Source organism: Ranitomeya imitator, chromosome 5, assembly GCF_032444005.1.
Source record: "Ranitomeya imitator isolate aRanImi1 chromosome 5, aRanImi1.pri, whole genome shotgun sequence".
NCBI classification, from domain to species: Eukaryota; Metazoa; Chordata; class Amphibia; order Anura; family Dendrobatidae; genus Ranitomeya; species Ranitomeya imitator.
In genome coordinates, this window is record NC_091286.1 from 476581413 (window position 1) to 476598404 (window position 16992).

The window sequence follows — 16992 nt, forward strand, 5'->3', positions numbered from 1 at the left end:
CACCTGTCAGCTGTTCAAAACAGCTGACATGTCCCGGCTTTAATGCGGGCTCACCGCCGGAGCCCGCATCAAAGCAGGGGTTCTGACCTCTGATGTACTGTCCCGTCCGAAGTCAGAAAGGGGTTAATGGTGTTTTAGTTTTCTGGTATAACAGGGGTAATCAGGCATGTTGGAGAGCCCTTAGCTCGCAGCAGAGCTCAATAAGCCACTCACGTTCCCTTTATCATCTGGGCTCTGATGAAAATCCTTGTCAGAGATAGCATTTGCTGCATTGCTTCAGGAGGGAGAGGTGTTCATATGAAAAGGAGTGTTGGAGGAGTTATCTGTGACTGTTGCGTGGTTTGTAAGTGTGGTAATTCCCTTCCTTTCTCTATTTTTGTTTTTTTTCTAATACCTCAACTCCCCGCTGCATTCCTCTGATGTACGTGAGTGAATATTTTGTATGCCTGGAGTTTTCTTTTAATCATTGTTTGTTTAGCCATTTTTGTTGGGTCGGTGTACTGAGGTGCACAATAGCGCCCTTCTTCCCTGGGTGGGGGAAGAGAACAGACGGAGGGCTAACTCAGGAGACAGGGCAAGGGTAAAGGCCCCGGCATCATCACCTTCTGAAGTATCCCGAGGAATAGGGCGAACTAGGGCACCCCCTAGAAATAGGGGCTGGAAAGGAGCCCCTGGTCCCGAATCACCCGACAGCTGTGTCGTGACAATAAACTGCAAGAACTTGACGATTTGATGGTAGTTTGAACCCCGCTATTTGATGACTTACGTCCCCCGCTAAAAATCCAGTTTTTTAAAAACTGTGCAATTCCACTGACATGATTTCACTGAAAACAATTCATCCTCTACCAAAAATAACCAATAACTACGAGGTATGGGTGGGGATGCGTAAGAGCCCGCTCCTAAACATGCAAGTACTAACCTGTGCAGAGTTGCATTGGAACATGTTAACGTACACCAAACGCCATGAAGGTTGAGTTCATTACATATAGTTTTCTTTTAAACAATTGTACCTGCTGATTCCTGATTCTTTCTATAGCTCTTCTCAAGTGGTCCTTGGCCCTTGAAAAAATATTCTGATAATTATTTTCACTCCTCTGTCTGAAATCTTGCGGGGAGGACCTGGACATGGACGGCTCATGGTGAAATGATGTTCTTTCCAACAGTGCTCACTGGAACCTTCAGTAGTTTAGAAATTCTTCTGAAACCAGAAGAATTGATTAGTAGATCTGTGATCAGTATGTTTTGCAACAATAATGTGTTGAAGGTCTTGAGACACTTCACTGGTTTTACCCATCATGAGATGTTTCTTGTGTGGCACATTGGTAATGAGACACTTTTCGTACACCATCAGTTTAACCAGCTGATATTATTTATCAGTTACTACAGAATTGGCTTCTAATTCCTAATAGATTTTCAGCTGGTGTCTCCATGGCTTTTTGCATTTCTCTTTCTTCATGTATTCAATAATTTTCCCTGAGTCATTTCTCATTATTATACATAACTTAATTTATGGACATTTATGGTTTGATTTTCTTTGCCTCTGTAGATTGGATGGGTTGTTACCGACATTTGGTGAGAATTTCTTGTTAATAGCACCTGTATAAAGATATTTACTTAGAAAATTGGTAACGTGTTCAATACTTACTTCACCCACAGTATGTCTGTATCCCTGGTGCTCTGGTGATGTGAACGGTCTTATGTCTGTAATCCTGATGATCTTGTACAGTAAAGGGGTATATGTCTGTATGCCTGGTGGGTTGCTCTAGTAAAGGAGGAGCTTATGTCTGTATCTCTGGTGCAGTGGAGGTGCTTTTGTCTGTATCCTTTTTAAGTTTGTGCAGTGAAAGGACTTTTGACTATATCCATGGTGGTTATAGCCCTCTGCCTGCCACATAGCTTTAAAGGGAACCTGTCACCCCCCTCAGGCTTTTGTAACTGAAAGAGCCACCTTGTGCAGCACTAATGCTGCATTCTGACAAGGTTGCTCTTTTAGTTATGCTCCCTGCACACACTGAAATAAACGCTTATAAAATGTGCCCCCTCATACCGTGAAATCGTCACAGGGGCGGGACTTTCCTTCCTTATCAGATGCAGCACAGCCATCACTCTGGGCCTGTGTGCGCCGGGCCCCGTCTCCTCTTGCTTCATTAGCGTCCCTGGCGCCTGAGCTGTAAGTACGAAGGGCAGCGCAACTGCGCATGCTCGGAAAAAAATACTTACAGCGCAGGTGCCGGGAGTGCTAATGAAGCAAGAGGAGGCGGGGTGACAGGTTCCCTTTAACAGAACATTGGTCATAGGTGTTTTTTGAATATCTGATCTTCTTATAAGAGTTTGTAGGTGAAGATCAGAGATTCAGTTTTCACTTCAGCTGAACTTTCGTTTGCAGTGTCAAGTCTTGATGAATATTCGTGGATATGGTTGCATTACATTTTCCCAGCCTGGTGGATTTGCATCCTACTTTAGTGACAAATATATATGCTTTGTAAGTAAGGTAAGCTGTACAACATTGTGTTTTCTTCTTTTTCTAGCAGAAGGTGTCGATGAACTGGAATGTGAAATGTTGGAGTGTGAATTTTGTGGAAAGGCAGACTATCCAAGCAAGTTTTTGAGATCAAGAAGATTTTGTTCTCATTCTTGTGCAAAAAGGTAATGTGACAAGTTTTGTATGAAATAGTTTTACTTAGTTCATTAATAGAATGACCTAGAAAAAAATGTGAAAACTATTGATTTTTTAAATTTACTATTTTCTTATAAACTATATAAAGCTAAACTGGCTCAGGGGAAAATTGTGAAATTAGCACAAACATTTTCCGTTTCCGTGTAACCTTTACTAACCTGGACCAGTCACAGGTGATTCACTATAGAAATAGGAAAGTTACAACTGCTGCAATGTGAAAAAATATCTTTAAGACCCCAAGGCCTGAACTGATACTCTTTAAAAAGACCTGTATTCTCATAATCGATGCTCTTACTGTATGCTGAGTTCCTCCTATAGGTGGAAAATTAGCAACATGATTTTCTAGATTTTTTGACACTGTCCAGAAAAACAGCAGCGCTGCCTAACTGAATTAAAAGAAGAAAAAGGCACAAATGGAAAACATTAAAAACTAGAAAATGAAGGCACAAATGCAAAAGTTAAATGGGCCCTAAATGTGTATTTGCTGGTCACCAATCACTAGAACAAGGGCCCTAACCCCACTTTGACTTCTTATTATATAACCATAGTAAGGGGGTGTTTAAATGGAGTGGCTATCGAGGGCCATTTCATTTAAACTCTTCCTTTTGTGGTCATAAAGTGGGAATAACAGGTGGTTCGGAACTTCATTTCTTAATCCACTACTTTTTTTTCCTTCAGCACTGGAGTGGTGCCACTAGCTTATGTTCTCTGACCCTAGTATTCACCAGTCACCGTCTTCTGCTCTTCCTTTCGCCACTCCGGTCCCGCTCTTCCATCTTGTGGCTGCAGCTTCTGATGAACTGCAAGTCAGAGGTAACGGTCATAAGCTCACAGTGTTTTGAAATTCAATAGCCAAAGACCCAAAAATCCCATTTTAACCAGTCCAGAAGTAAGCTTAAGTTTTTATTGTTAAAATAAAAATATGAGTAACTAGGACAAATCAAATGTTAAGGTGCACATTAAAATGACACCATGTTCCTTATTGTAGCTACAAATAGGTAGATCTATCCGTTTGTATATTAAAATTGAATTACTCAATTAGCATAGCAATGTTACCACTTGGAATACATTAAACATATGTAGGACTAATAAGGAACAGAGTGTAATTTTAATGTGCACCTTAAAATATGATTTGCACTAGTTACTCTTTTTTTTACTTTAACAATTCAAAGTTGTGTTTCCTTTTACATTTGTTAAAAAGGGATTTTTTGCCTTTTGTCTATTGGGTTTAAAATATTAGTTGATCCCTACTGATAACCTTGAGCAATTTTGGTGTGATTAAACTCTCAGTGTAAGTCTATGAGGTCCTCGTTCTGGCTCTCGTAGACTTGCATCGAGAAGTAATCTCTGGGTTTCCCAGCAAACACTGGTGCGATCCACCAAGTCACAAACTGCAAAAGACAACAAGAACGGTGCTGGTAACAGATGAAGACAGCATTTGGTAACTACCATGCTGGGGGTAGAAAACTTAGATTAGAGGCACCACTCCAGCGGTAAAATTTAATTTAAAAAAACCAGGGTGGATTTGATTTAAATCTAACTGATTTAAATCACGATTTAAATCACTAGTCAGTAAGGCTTGATTTAAATCAGTGATTTAAATCAAAGTTTCTACCTAACTGAATTTGACTCCGCAGAGGTCCCAGCCTCTTCTTCACCGCAAAAATGTTACAACATGAACAGAGTTGAGAAAAAGACCTTAATCCTATTGTTCTACAAACCTATGAATACAGAATCAACCCCTTCAGTGCCAAGTCCAAGAAGTTAGACAATATGTTTCTGATTGTTTGGAGTGGAATAGATCTGCACAACACAAGAAGAATGTGAATCTAAGTGTGAGGAGGAGGAAGGGCAATCAGACAAGAAAATGAAAGTGAAACTTTGAGCACAATACTGCAGCATAGCCACAGACAGACAAGTCTGGATCTGTTTGTGTGTACTATCTGAGGTTTATTACATTCTTTCCTTATAATGGCAGCAGGCCGTAAAAGAGACCCAGTTTGGGAATATTTTAATGAAGCTCCTTCGCCTATCGGTAAGGCAGGCATGCGTGCAAAATGCAAACGATGCAACAAAGAGATGCAAGGCCTGGTGGCGCGAATGAGGCAACATCATCTTCATCACCGCACTTCTCATGATGTTGCCTCATTCGTGCCACCAGGCCTTGCATCTCTTTGTTGCATCGTTTGCATTTTGCACGCATGCCTGCCTTACCGATAGGCGAAGGAGCTTCATTAAAATATTCCCAAACTGGGTCTCTTTTACGGCCTGCTGCCATTATAAGGAAAGAATGTAATAAACCTCAGATCGTACACACAAACAGATCCAGACTTGTCTGTCTGTGGCTATGCTGCAGTATTGTGCTCAAAGTTTCACTTTCATTATCTTGTCTGCTTGCCCTTCCTCCTCCTCACACTTAGATTCACATTCTTCTTGTGTTGTGCAGATCTATTCCACTCCAAACAATCAGAAACATATTGTCTAACTTCTTGGACTTGGCACTGAAGGGGTTGATTCTGTATTCATAGGTTTGTAGAACAATAGGATTAAGGTCTTTTTCTCAACTCTGTTCATGTTGTAACATTTTTGCCGTGAAGAAGAGGCTGGGACCTCTGCGGAGTCAAATTCAGTTTTGAGAACTGCGTAAGTAAAGCGAGCGTCTGTGATAATATAGGAGAGAAACTGCCCACTAATCCTACAGAAACCTCTGGAAGAGCATGGCATTGTGAATGTTACACATATACAGCCTTTATTCTACTGAGTTAAACAACTCCGCTTTATCTCATGATGGAAGAACCTTTGGATGGTAAAATATTTTCCTCAAAAAGCAGTTTATTGAAAAAAATCCGATTTAAATAAAAAAAATCCGATTTTTTTGATTTTTTTTTAAAAAGAATTGATTTTTATCCACCCTGAAAAAAACTAAAGAGAGGTGTGCGTTAAAGGGATTGTTCACTACCTGACAACCTCTTTTATAAATGAAGTAGTCCACTGTGTAAAATAAAAATAACATATACTCACCTCCTGCGTCAGTGCTGCTCCATCAATGTTGGCGCCATGTCTTGTCTGACATCATTATGCCATGTGAGCCATGCAGTCAATCAGCGGCCGCTCTTTTACTGCTTGCTGCAATCAAATCAGAGGAAAACTATTTTTTGTAGTTCTTGGATTAGCTGTATGTTTTCAATGATTTCTCATGTGTCTTAACAAAACAAATTATTTAAGGTATAACATAAGCGGTTTAAAGCGTCATGGGCTTTACAAGGCTGAAAAAGGCAACAGATGGAGTAGAAAGCCAGAAGGAATTCCAGGCCGACGTGGGAGGCGTCCACACAGCTCTGGAGTATCAATTAGAGACCACTATTTAAGACAGGTTAGTAATATATAGTTTATCAGCATTGATTCCTCAAATTATCTATTTGAGTCAGTTTAGTTCTAGAACCTGTGTCTTTCAGCACCCTACTTCATATTCATGTACTGAAGCTTTAGAGAATCCCATCCCAATGCGTATGACCACTCGTCTGCGGCGACAAAGTGAGAGGGAGCAAGAATTGCGTTGTCTTCAATTAAGGAAAGCATCCTCACCACCTGAGTCACCACCTGATGCACAGACCGAGCCATCCCTATGGACAGTTGAAGATGTGTGGGCGTTCATATATTCTTTACCAGGTATTTGCAGATATTTTTATTAGGTTTTATACATAATGACTAATAGGGATATGATGCCATACAATTTACGTTATCTTTTCCATCACAAATCCGAAAAAGAACATGTTTAGGCATTATTTTAAGCAGTGTTGTCAAGGGAGGACACCGGAGTGATTTTGCAGATACCCAAGATTGAGATCCCCAACTTTCAGAATATCTTTGCGAGCTCCTGGAGGTCCCAGGTGTGAGATATTGTTCTCTCTGATCTTGTTTTCTGTCATGGCATGGATAGCATCATCCATTTTCCAGATATTAAGTTGGAGGTATTCGGCTTGTCTTGCAGTGATGTGAGTAAATGCATTATGTTCATCCCTGCGCTACCACGCCAAAAATATATCTCCACGAAATAACGGGTCAATGCAAACCCCAATATTCATCACTGAGCACTGGCTCCAGAAAGTCTGAGACCAGTCCTTTGAAAAGAGGAAGCTCTTACCTCTGAAAATACAAATCCTAGCCTTGGTGTCTGGATCTCAGAGCAGATCCCCTGTTGTAATTACCTGGCTACTGCATGAGTTTCTATTTCAATAGAGGTTGAAGATTTCTCTCACTTCCCCAGTTAATAATAATAATTTCCTCATTTTCCCAGTTATAATTAATTTCAGATGTTCAATGTGAGGGCGATTTGTCACTGGAAAAGTCTTTATAGATTTTAATTTTTCTCTACTACAAATGTGAGTAGAAAAATACAGTTTATCCCTCATCACCACCTGGAAGACTAAAGACCCCCATAAACGATAGATTGTAAGCCAAACCTGCTGACAGTCTTACCTTTAGGGCCTCCCTGCATATGATGAAGGCAGAGATGGTGAGCAAAGGAATCCGTGCTTCAGATTACGAATAGTATATGCATTGCTCTCCATCCAATAAGCCAGTGCCAGAGGAGTCTGGCAATGACTCTCTCATGGTGAACACAGTAGGGCTCAGACAAACCAAGCATTCCTTTTTCAAGGGGCATTCGGAAGACATGACTGTTGGCAGAACAAGCCTTCAGATGACAACTATTTATTGTATTTGGAGGAAGCTTTTAAAGAAGCTATCATCAGAAAAGGAACTATTTAAATTGGGTTTTTGTGTTAAATTTATTTATTTTCTCGCAATGTTTTGTTCATTAGACACAATGAACAGACCCAGATGCTATCTTTTGTATTGAAGCTTCAAATGAGTGTGTGCAAAGGTCATTGTGAAGGGAGGAGGAGCAGGGTCAGCTGTTACCTATTGTAAATGGTGAATGGTTCCTTTGTTAGCAGCTGTGTATAAAGTTGTTACCAGTCAGTGTAATCCTGCCTATGATGATAAGGAAACTGCTGTAAACTCTTCCCAAAAGGAGAGGAATTTTAAGTCTAAAATAAGCCTATAGGCCACTCTGAAAAAAGATTAATACTTTTGTTTTCTAACAAAGATTGTGATATGGAACAAAAAAAACATTGCAAAAATGTTTTGAAAAATACATGTTTAACCCCTTTCTGACGTTGGATGGGATCGTACGTCCGACGTCAGAAGCCCCGCTTTGAGGTGGCCTCCGGCGGTGAGCCCACCTCATAGCCTCGACATGTCAGCTGTGCCCGGAATTGTGATCCGCCCGCGCCTATTAACTAGTTAAATACTGCTGTCAAACTCTGACAGGGGCATTTAAATCACGCTTCCGGCCATCGGGCCGGAAATACACGATCGCTGTGATCGAGGTCAGCGGTACGTCGGCATGACCAGAGGTTGAGACCTCTATGGTTGTTGATGCTGGATTACTGTGAGTGCCACCCTGTGGTCGGCACTCATAGCAATGCTGTAATTCAACTACATATAGGCGATCGAGTTGTGGCAGCTTCTAGCCTCCCATGGAGACTGTTATGAAAGGCAATTCAGTACTACAATGGACATAGCGGTCAGAGCACATACAGCGATCTGACAATAACCCAAAATCATAGAACGAGCTCTGAGACGTGGGAACTCTGCAGACCGCAATCCCTAATCCTCTCCAAATAACACTAGAGGCAGCCGTGGATTGCGCCTAACTCTGCCTATGCAACTCGACACAGCCTGAGAAACTAACTAGCCTGAAGATAGAAAATAAGCCTACCTTGCCTCAGAGAAATACCCCAAAGGAAAAGGCAGCCCCCCACATATAATGACTGTGAGTAAGATGAAAAGACAAACGTAGAGATGAAATAGATTCAGCAAAGAGAGGCCCGACTTTCTTAACAGATCGAGGATAGAAAAGGTAACTTTGCGGTCTACACAAAACCCTAAAGAAAACCACGCAAAGGGGGCAAAAAGACCCTCCGTACCGAACTAACGGCACGGAGGTACACCCTTTGCGTCCCAGAGCTTCCAGCAACAAATTAGACAAGCTGGACAGAAAAAATAGCAAACAAATAGCAATGAAGAACTTAGCTATGCAGAGCAGCAGGCCACAGGAATGATCCAGGGAAAAGCAAGTCCAACACTGGAACATTGACAGGAAGCCAGGATCAAAGCATTAGGTGGAGTTAAGTAGAGAAGCACCTAACGACCTCACCAGATCACCTGAGGGAGGAAACTCAGAAGCCGCAGTACCACTTCCCTCCACCAACAGAAGCTCACAGAGAGAATCAGCCGAAGTACCACTTGTGACCACAGGAGGGAGCTCTGCCACAGAATTCACAACAGTACCCCCCCTTGAGGAGGGGTCACCGAACCCTCACCAGAGCCCCCAGGCCGACCAGGATGAGCCACATGAAAGGCACGAACAAGATCGGGAGCATGGACATCAGAGGCAAAAACCCAGGAATTATCTTCCTGAGCATAACCCTTCCATTTAACCAGATACTGGAGTTTCCGTCTAGAAACACGAGAATCCAAAATCTTCTCTAAAATACACTCCAATTCCCCCTCCACCAAAACCGGGGCAGGAGGATCAACAGATGGAACCATAGGTGCCACGTATCTCCGCAACAATGACCTATGGAATACGTTATGTATGGAAAAAGAATCTGGAAGGGTCAGACGAAAAGACACAGGATTAAGAACCTCAGAAATCCTATACGGACCAATGAAACGAGGTTTAAACTTAGGAGAGGAAACCTTCATAGGAATATGACGAGAAGATAACCAAACCAGATCCCCAACACGAAGTCGGGGACCCACACGGCGTCTGCGATTAGCGAAACGTTGAGCCTTCTCCTGGGAGAAGGTCAAATTGTCCACTACATGAGTCCAAATCTGCTGCAACCTGTCCACCACAGTATCCACACCAGGACAGTCCGAAGACTCAACCTGTCCTGAAGAGAAACGCGGATGGAACCCAGAATTGCAGAAAAATGGCGAAACCAAGGTAGCCGAGCTGGCCCGATTATTAAGGGCGAACTCAGCCAAAGGCAAAAAGGACACCCAGTCATCCTGATCGGCAGAAACAAAGCATCTTAGATATGTTTCCAAGGTCTGATTGGTTCGTTCGGTCTGGCCATTAGTCTGAGGATGGAAAGCCGAGGAAAAAGACAAGTCAATGCCCATCCTACCACAAAAGGCTCGCCAAAACCTTGAAACAAACTGGGAACCTCTGTCAGAAACGATATTCTCTGGAATGCCATGTAAACGAACCACATGCTGGAAGAACAATGGCACCAAATCAGAGGAGGAAGGCAATTTAGACAAGGGTACCAGATGGACCATCTTAGAAAAGCGATCACAGACCACCCAAATGACTGACATCTTTTGAGAAACGGGAAGATCAGAAATAAAATCCATAGAGATATGTGTCCAAGGCCTCTTCGGGACCGGCAAGGGCAAAAGCAACTCACTGGCACGAGAACAGCAGGGCTTAGCCCGAGCACAAATCCCACAGGACTGCACAAAAACACGCACATCCCACGACAGAGACGGCCACCAAAAGGATCTATCCACCAACTCTCTGGTACCAAAGATTCCAGGATGACCAGCCAACACCGAACAATGAACCTCAGAGATAACTTTATTGGTCCACCTATCAGGGACAAACAGTCTCTCCGCTGGACAACGATCAGGTTTATTAGCCTGAAATTTTTGCAGCACCCGCCGCAAATCAGGGGAGATGGCAGACACAATTACTCCTTCCTTGAGGATACCCGCCGGCTCAGACAAACCCGGAGAGTCGGGCACAAAACTCCTAGACAGAGCATCCGCCTTCACATTTTTAGAGCCCGGAAGGTACGAAATCACAAAGTCAAAATGGGCAAAAAACAGCGACCAACGAGCCTGTCTAGGATTCAACCGCTTAGCAGACTCAAGATAAGTCAAGTTCTTATGATCAGTCAATACCACCACGCGATGCTTAGCTCCTTCAAGCCAATGACGCCACTCCTCGAATGCCCACTTCATGGCCAGCAACTCTCGGTTGCCCACATCATAATTTCGCTCAGCAGGCGAAAACTTCCTGGAAAAAAAAGCGCATGGTTTCATCACTGAGCAATCAGAACCTCTCTGCGACAAAACAGCCCCTGCTCCAATCTCAGAAGCATCAACCTCGACCTGGAACGGAAGAGAAACATCTGGTTGACACAACACAGGGGCAGAAGAAAAACGACGCTTCAAGTCTTGAAAAGCTTCCACAGCAGCAGATGACCAATTGACCAAATCAGCACCCTTCTTGGTCAAATCAGTCAATGGTTTGGCAATACTAGAAAAATTGCAGATGAAGCGACGATAAAAATTAGCAAAGCCCAGGAACTTTTGCAGACTTTTCAGAGATGTCGGCTGAGTCCAATCATGGATGGCTTGGACCTTAACAGGATCCATCTCGATAGTAGAAGGGGAAAAGATGAACCCCAAAAATGAAACCTTCTGCACACCAAAGAGACACTTTGATCCCTTCACAAACAAAGAATTAGCACGCAGGACCTGAAAAACTGTTCTGACCTGCTTCACATGAGACTCCCAATCATCCGAGAATATCAAAATGTCATCCAAGTACACAATCAGGAATTTATCCAGGTACTCTCGGAAGATGTCATGCATAAAGGACTGAAACACTGATGGAGCATTGGCAAGTCCGAATGGCATCACTAGATACTCAAAATGGCCCTCGGGCGTATTAAATGCAGTTTTCCATTCATCTCCTCGCCTGATTCGCACCAGATTATACGCACCACGAAGATCTATCTTGGTGAACCAACTAGCCCCCTTAATCCGAGCAAACAAATCAGATAACAATGGCAAGGGGTACTGAAATTTAACCGTGATCTTATTTAGAAGGCGGTAATCTATACAAGGTCTCAGCGAACCATCCTTCTTGGCTACAAAAAAGAACCCTGCTCCTAATGGTGACGATGACGGGCGAATATGCCCCTTCTCCAGGGATTCCTTCACATAACTGCGCATAGCGGCGTGCTCAGGCACGGATAAATTAAACAGTCGACCTTTTGGGAATTTACTACCAGGAATCAAATTGATAGCACAATCACAATCCCTATGCGGAGGTAGGGCATCGGACTTGGGCTCATCAAATACATCCCGGTAATCAGACAAGAACTCTGGAACCTCAGAAAGGGTGGATGACGAAATTGACAGAAATGGAACATCACCATGTACCCCCTGACAACCCCAGCTGGACACCGACATGGATTTCCAATCTAATACTGGATTATGGGCTTGTAGCCATGGCAACCCCAACACGACCACATCATGCAGATTATGCAACACCAGAAAGCGAATAACCTCCTGATGTGCAGGAGCCATGCACATGGTCAGCTGGGTCCAGTATTGAGGCTTATTCTTGGCCAAAGGCGTGGCATCAATTCCTCTCAATGGAATAGGACACTGCAAGGGCTCTAAGAGAAACCCACAACGCTTAGCATACTCCAAGTCCATCAAATTCAGGGCAGCGCCTGAATCCACAAATGCCATGACAGAATACGATGACAAAGAGCAGATCAAGGTAACGGACAGAAGAAATTTTGACTGTACCGTACCAATGGTGGCAGACCTAGCGAACCGCTTAGTGCGCTTAGGACAATCAGAGATAGCATGAGTGGAATCACCACAGTAGAAACACAGCCCATTCAGACGTCTGTGTTCTTGCCGTTTAACTCTGGTCAAAGTCCTATCGCACTGCATAGGCTCAGGTTTAAGCTCAGGTAATACCGCCAAATGGTGCACAGATTTACGCTCACGCAAGCGTCGACCGATCTGAATGGCCAAAGACATAGACTCATTCAAACCAGCAGGCATAGGAAATCCCACCATGACATCCTTAAGGGCTTCAGAGAGACCCTTTCTGAACATAGCTGCCAGCGCAGATTCATTCCATTGAGTGAGCATGGACCACTTTCTAAATTTCTGACAATATACCTCTATCTCATCCTGACCCTGACAAAGAGCCAGCAAATTTTTCTCTGCCTGATCCACTGAATTAGGTTCATCGTACAGCAATCCGAGTGCCAGGAAAAACGCATCGATATTACTCAATGCAGGATCTCCTGGCGCAAGAGAAAATGCCCAGTCCTGAGGGTCGCCGCGCAAAAAAGAAATAACAATCAAAACCTGTTGAACTGGATCACCAGAGGAGCGAGGTTTCAAGGCCAGAAATAATTTACAATTATTTTTGAAACTCAGAAACTTAGTTCTATCTCCAAAAAACAAATCAGGAATAGGAATTCTTGGTTCCAACATAGCTTTCTGATAATAGTGTCTTGAATCTTTTGTACTCTTGCCGAGAGCTGATCCACAAATGAAGACAGACTTCTAATGTCCATCGCTACACCTGTGTACTGAACCACCCAAATGTCTAGGGGAAAAAAAGGGCAAAACACAGTGCAAAGAAAAAAAAATGGTCTCAGAACTTCTTTTTTCCCTCTATTGAGAATCATTAGTACTTTGGGCTTCCTGTACTGTTATGAAAGGCAATTCAGTACTACAATGGACATAGCGGTCAGAGCACATACAGTGATCTGACAATAACCCAAAATCATAGAACGAGCTCTGAGACGTGGGAACTCTGCAGACCGCAATCCCTAATCCTCTCCAAACAACACTAGAGGCAGCCGTGGATTGCGCCTAACTCTGCCTATGCAACTCGACACAGCCTGAGAAACTAACTAGCCTGAAGATAGAAAATAAGCCTACCTTGCCTCAGAGAAATACCCCAAAGGAAAAGGCAGCCCCCCACATATAATGACTGTGAGTAAGATGAAAAGACAAATGTAGAGATGAAATAGATTCAGCAAAGAGAGGCCCGACTTTCTTAACAGATCGAGGATAGAAAAGGTAACTTTGCGGTCTACACAAAACCCTAAAGAAAACCACGCAAAGGGGGCAAAAAGACCCTCCGTACCGAACTAACGGCACGGAGGTACACCCTTTGCGTCCCAGAGCTTCCAGCAACAAATTAGACAAGCTGGACAGAAAAAATAGCAAACAAATAGCAAAGAAGAACTTAGCTATGCAGAGCAGCAGGCCACAGGAATGATCCAGGGAAAAGCAAGTCCAACACTGGAACATTGACAGGAAGCCAGGATCAAAGCATTAGGTGGAGTTAAGTAGAGAAGCACCTAATGACCTCACCAGATCACCTGAGGGAGGAAACTCAGAAGCCGCAGTACCACTTCCCTCCACCAACAGAAGCTCACAGAGAGAATCAGCCGAAGTACCACTTGTGACCACAGGAGGGAGCTCTGCCACAGAATTCACAACAGGAGACTATTGAAGCATGCCAAAAGTTAAAAAAAAAATGTGATTAAAAATACGAAAAAAATAAAATTTTAAATCACCCCCTTTCGCCCCATTGAAAGTAAAACAATAAAAATAAAATCAAACCTACACATATTCGTTATCGCCGCTTTCAGAATTGCCCGATCTATCAAAAAAAGGATTAACCTGATCGATAAATGGCGTAATGAGAAAAAAAATCAAACACCAGAATTACATTTTTTGTTCCACACGACATTGCATTAAAATGCAATAACGGGCGATCAAAAGATCGTATCTGCACAAAAATGATATCATGTGAAAACAGAACACATGAGCTGCGCGGACAGTGAACAAGCCCGTAGAGACATGTTCACACCACCAAGTACATTTTGAAAACACAAAAATGCACAGTAAAACCAAAAACACTCTGTTGCAAAAAATCACAGTGGGACAGCAAGTCCTAGTAAAAAGATGTAAAAAACAGGGTGTTTGGTTGATAAGTTTTTTTGCAAAAAATGTATATTGATAAGTTTTTTTGCAAAAAATGTATATTAAGCCGCTCTACCAAACGTCAAGGTATACCCATATCAGAGCAGTCCTAACGTATGTAATCCCTATCTGATGTATTTAAAACCTGGTCATATGTACAATACCTGTTATGATACGGTGGTCTAGGAGCAACATGGAACGAGCTCTGAAGGAAGTGGTAACTGTACTGACCGCAGTCCCTAAGCTCAACACAACACTAGAAGTAGCCGTGGAATGCTCCTAACTCTCCCTAGGCATCTCGTCACAGCCTAAGAGCTAACTACCCCTAAAGATAGAAGCAGGAAAGCTATCTTGCCTCAGAGAAAATCCCCAAAGGATAGATTAGCCCCCTACAAATAATGACTGTGAGTGGAGAGGGAAAAGACATACACAGAATGAAACCAGGATGAGCACAGGAGGCCAGTCTAACTAAATAGATAGGACAGGATGGAATACTGTGCGGTAAGTATAAAACACTACAAAAATCCACGCAGAGTTTACAAAAAATCTCCACACCTGACTAAAGGTGTGGAGGGTAAATCTGCCTCCCAGAGCTTCCAGCAAGACAGAATTAATTCACACTGATAAGCTGGACAAACATAGAAAGCACAGAATGGAAAAGTCCACAATCTATGGACAGAAAAGGGCAAGCAAAAACTTAGCTTAGCTGAACTGGTCAGGATAACAGGGAACTCCAAAGAGATGTGAATCCAACCAGGAACCATTTACAAGTGGCACTGGCTGAAGATAGAACCAGACTTAAATAGCCGAGCAGAAGAGACGATAAGTGGAGGCAGCTGATGACAGCTAACTCCAAGGAGCAGCCATACCACTAGAAACCACAAGAGGGAGCCCAAGAGCAGAACTCACAAAAGTGCCACTTACAACCACCGGAGGGAGCCCAAGAGCGGAATTCACAACAAATATCTGTATGACTGCTCTGATATTGTGTTTACAAAAATGATATCATTAACCCCTTAGCGACCGCCGATACGCCTTTTAACGGCGGCCGCTAAGGGTACTTAAACCACAGCGCCGTTAATTAACCGCGCTGTGGAAAAAGTAAATAGCGCCCCCCAGAGTCGGATTTTCTCCGGGGTCTCGGCTGCCGGGGGTAGCCGAGACCCCAGAGAACATGATTCCGGGGTTTTTTTTACTCACCCCGCATTTGCGATCGCCGGTAATTAACCGTTTACCGGCGATCGCAAAAAAAAAACAAAAACGCGATCTCTTTTTAATTTCTCTGTCCTCCGATGTGATCGCACATCGGAGGACAGAGAAAAGGGGTCCCAGGTAGCCCCCCAATACTTACCTGTCTCCCCTGGTGCTCCTCGTGCCTCCCGGTGGGTGCCGCCATCTTCAAAATGGCGGGCGCATGCGCAGTGCGACCGCCGGCCGGCCTCGCGAGAATCTTTGGGTTCTCAGCTGCCGGGGGTAGCCGAGACCCCAAAGAGCATGATCGGGGTCGGTTTTACGAACCCCTGTTTTGCGACCGCCGGTAATTAACTGTTTACCGGCGACCGCAAAAAAAAAAAAAGTAAAGTGTAATTCTCTGTCCTCTGATGTAATCGCACATCAGAGGACAGAGAAATAGGGGGATTCGGGGACCCTATCATACTCACCTGTGTCCCTGGATCCTCCTGCTGCTCCTCCTGGCCGCCGGCAAAAGAAAATGGCGGGCGCATGCGCAGTGCGCCCGCCATCTGTCTCCATCTGCTGGCCGGCAGGAGAACAGCAGTTGGGGCTAAAATTAGGGTTAGGGCTAGAGTTAGGGTTAGGGCAAGGGTTAGGGCTAGTGTTAGGGTTAGGGCTAGGGTTAGGGCTAGGGTTGGGGCTAAATTTAGGGTTAGGGTTGGGGCTAAATTTAGGGTTAGGCTTCTTTCACACTTACGTCGGTACGGGGCCGTCGCAATGCGTCGGCCCGACATACCGACGCACGTTGTGAAAATTGTGCACAACGTGGGCAGCGGCTGTAGTTTTTCAACGCATCCGCTGCCCAATCTATGTCCTGGGGAGGAGGGAGAGGAGTTACGGCCACGCATGCGCGGTCAGAAATGGCGGATGCGACGTACAAAAAAACGTTTCATTGAACGTTTTTTTGTGCCGACGGTCCGCCAAAACACAACTGATCCAGTGCACGACGGACGCGACGTGTGGCCATCCGTCACGATCCGTCGGCAATACAAGTCTATGGGCAAAAAACGCATCCTGCGGGCACATTTGCAGGATCCATTTCTTGTCCAAAACGACGGATTGCGATGGAATGCCAAACGACGCAAGTGTGAAAGTAGACTTAGGGCTAGGGTTAGGGTTGGGGCTAAAGTTAGGGCTAGGATTGGGGCTAAAGTTAGGGTTAGAGTTGGGATTAGGGTTAGGGTTTGGATTAGGGTTGGTATTAGGGTTAGGGTTGGCATTAGGGTTACGCTTGGGATTAGGGTTAG

General features: G+C 43.9%; 1 protein-coding gene across 4 annotated transcripts in view; it reads left to right on the top strand.

The window, feature by feature from the left end:
- PHC3 (polyhomeotic homolog 3) overlaps window positions 1-16992 on the top strand; it is a 179695-nt gene that overhangs the window by 140302 nt on the left and 22401 nt on the right. For 3 of the 4 annotated variants that reach the window (XM_069727342.1, XM_069727343.1, XM_069727344.1), the window contains exons 12-14: window positions 2529-2646; window positions 5903-6050; window positions 6133-6346. In XM_069727342.1, the coding sequence (XP_069583443.1) occupies window positions 2529-2646; window positions 5903-6050; window positions 6133-6346 (480 nt within the window). The remainder of the gene's footprint in view (window positions 1-2528; window positions 2647-5902; window positions 6051-6132; window positions 6347-16992) is intronic. The other variant, XM_069727345.1, reaches the window with a different exon arrangement.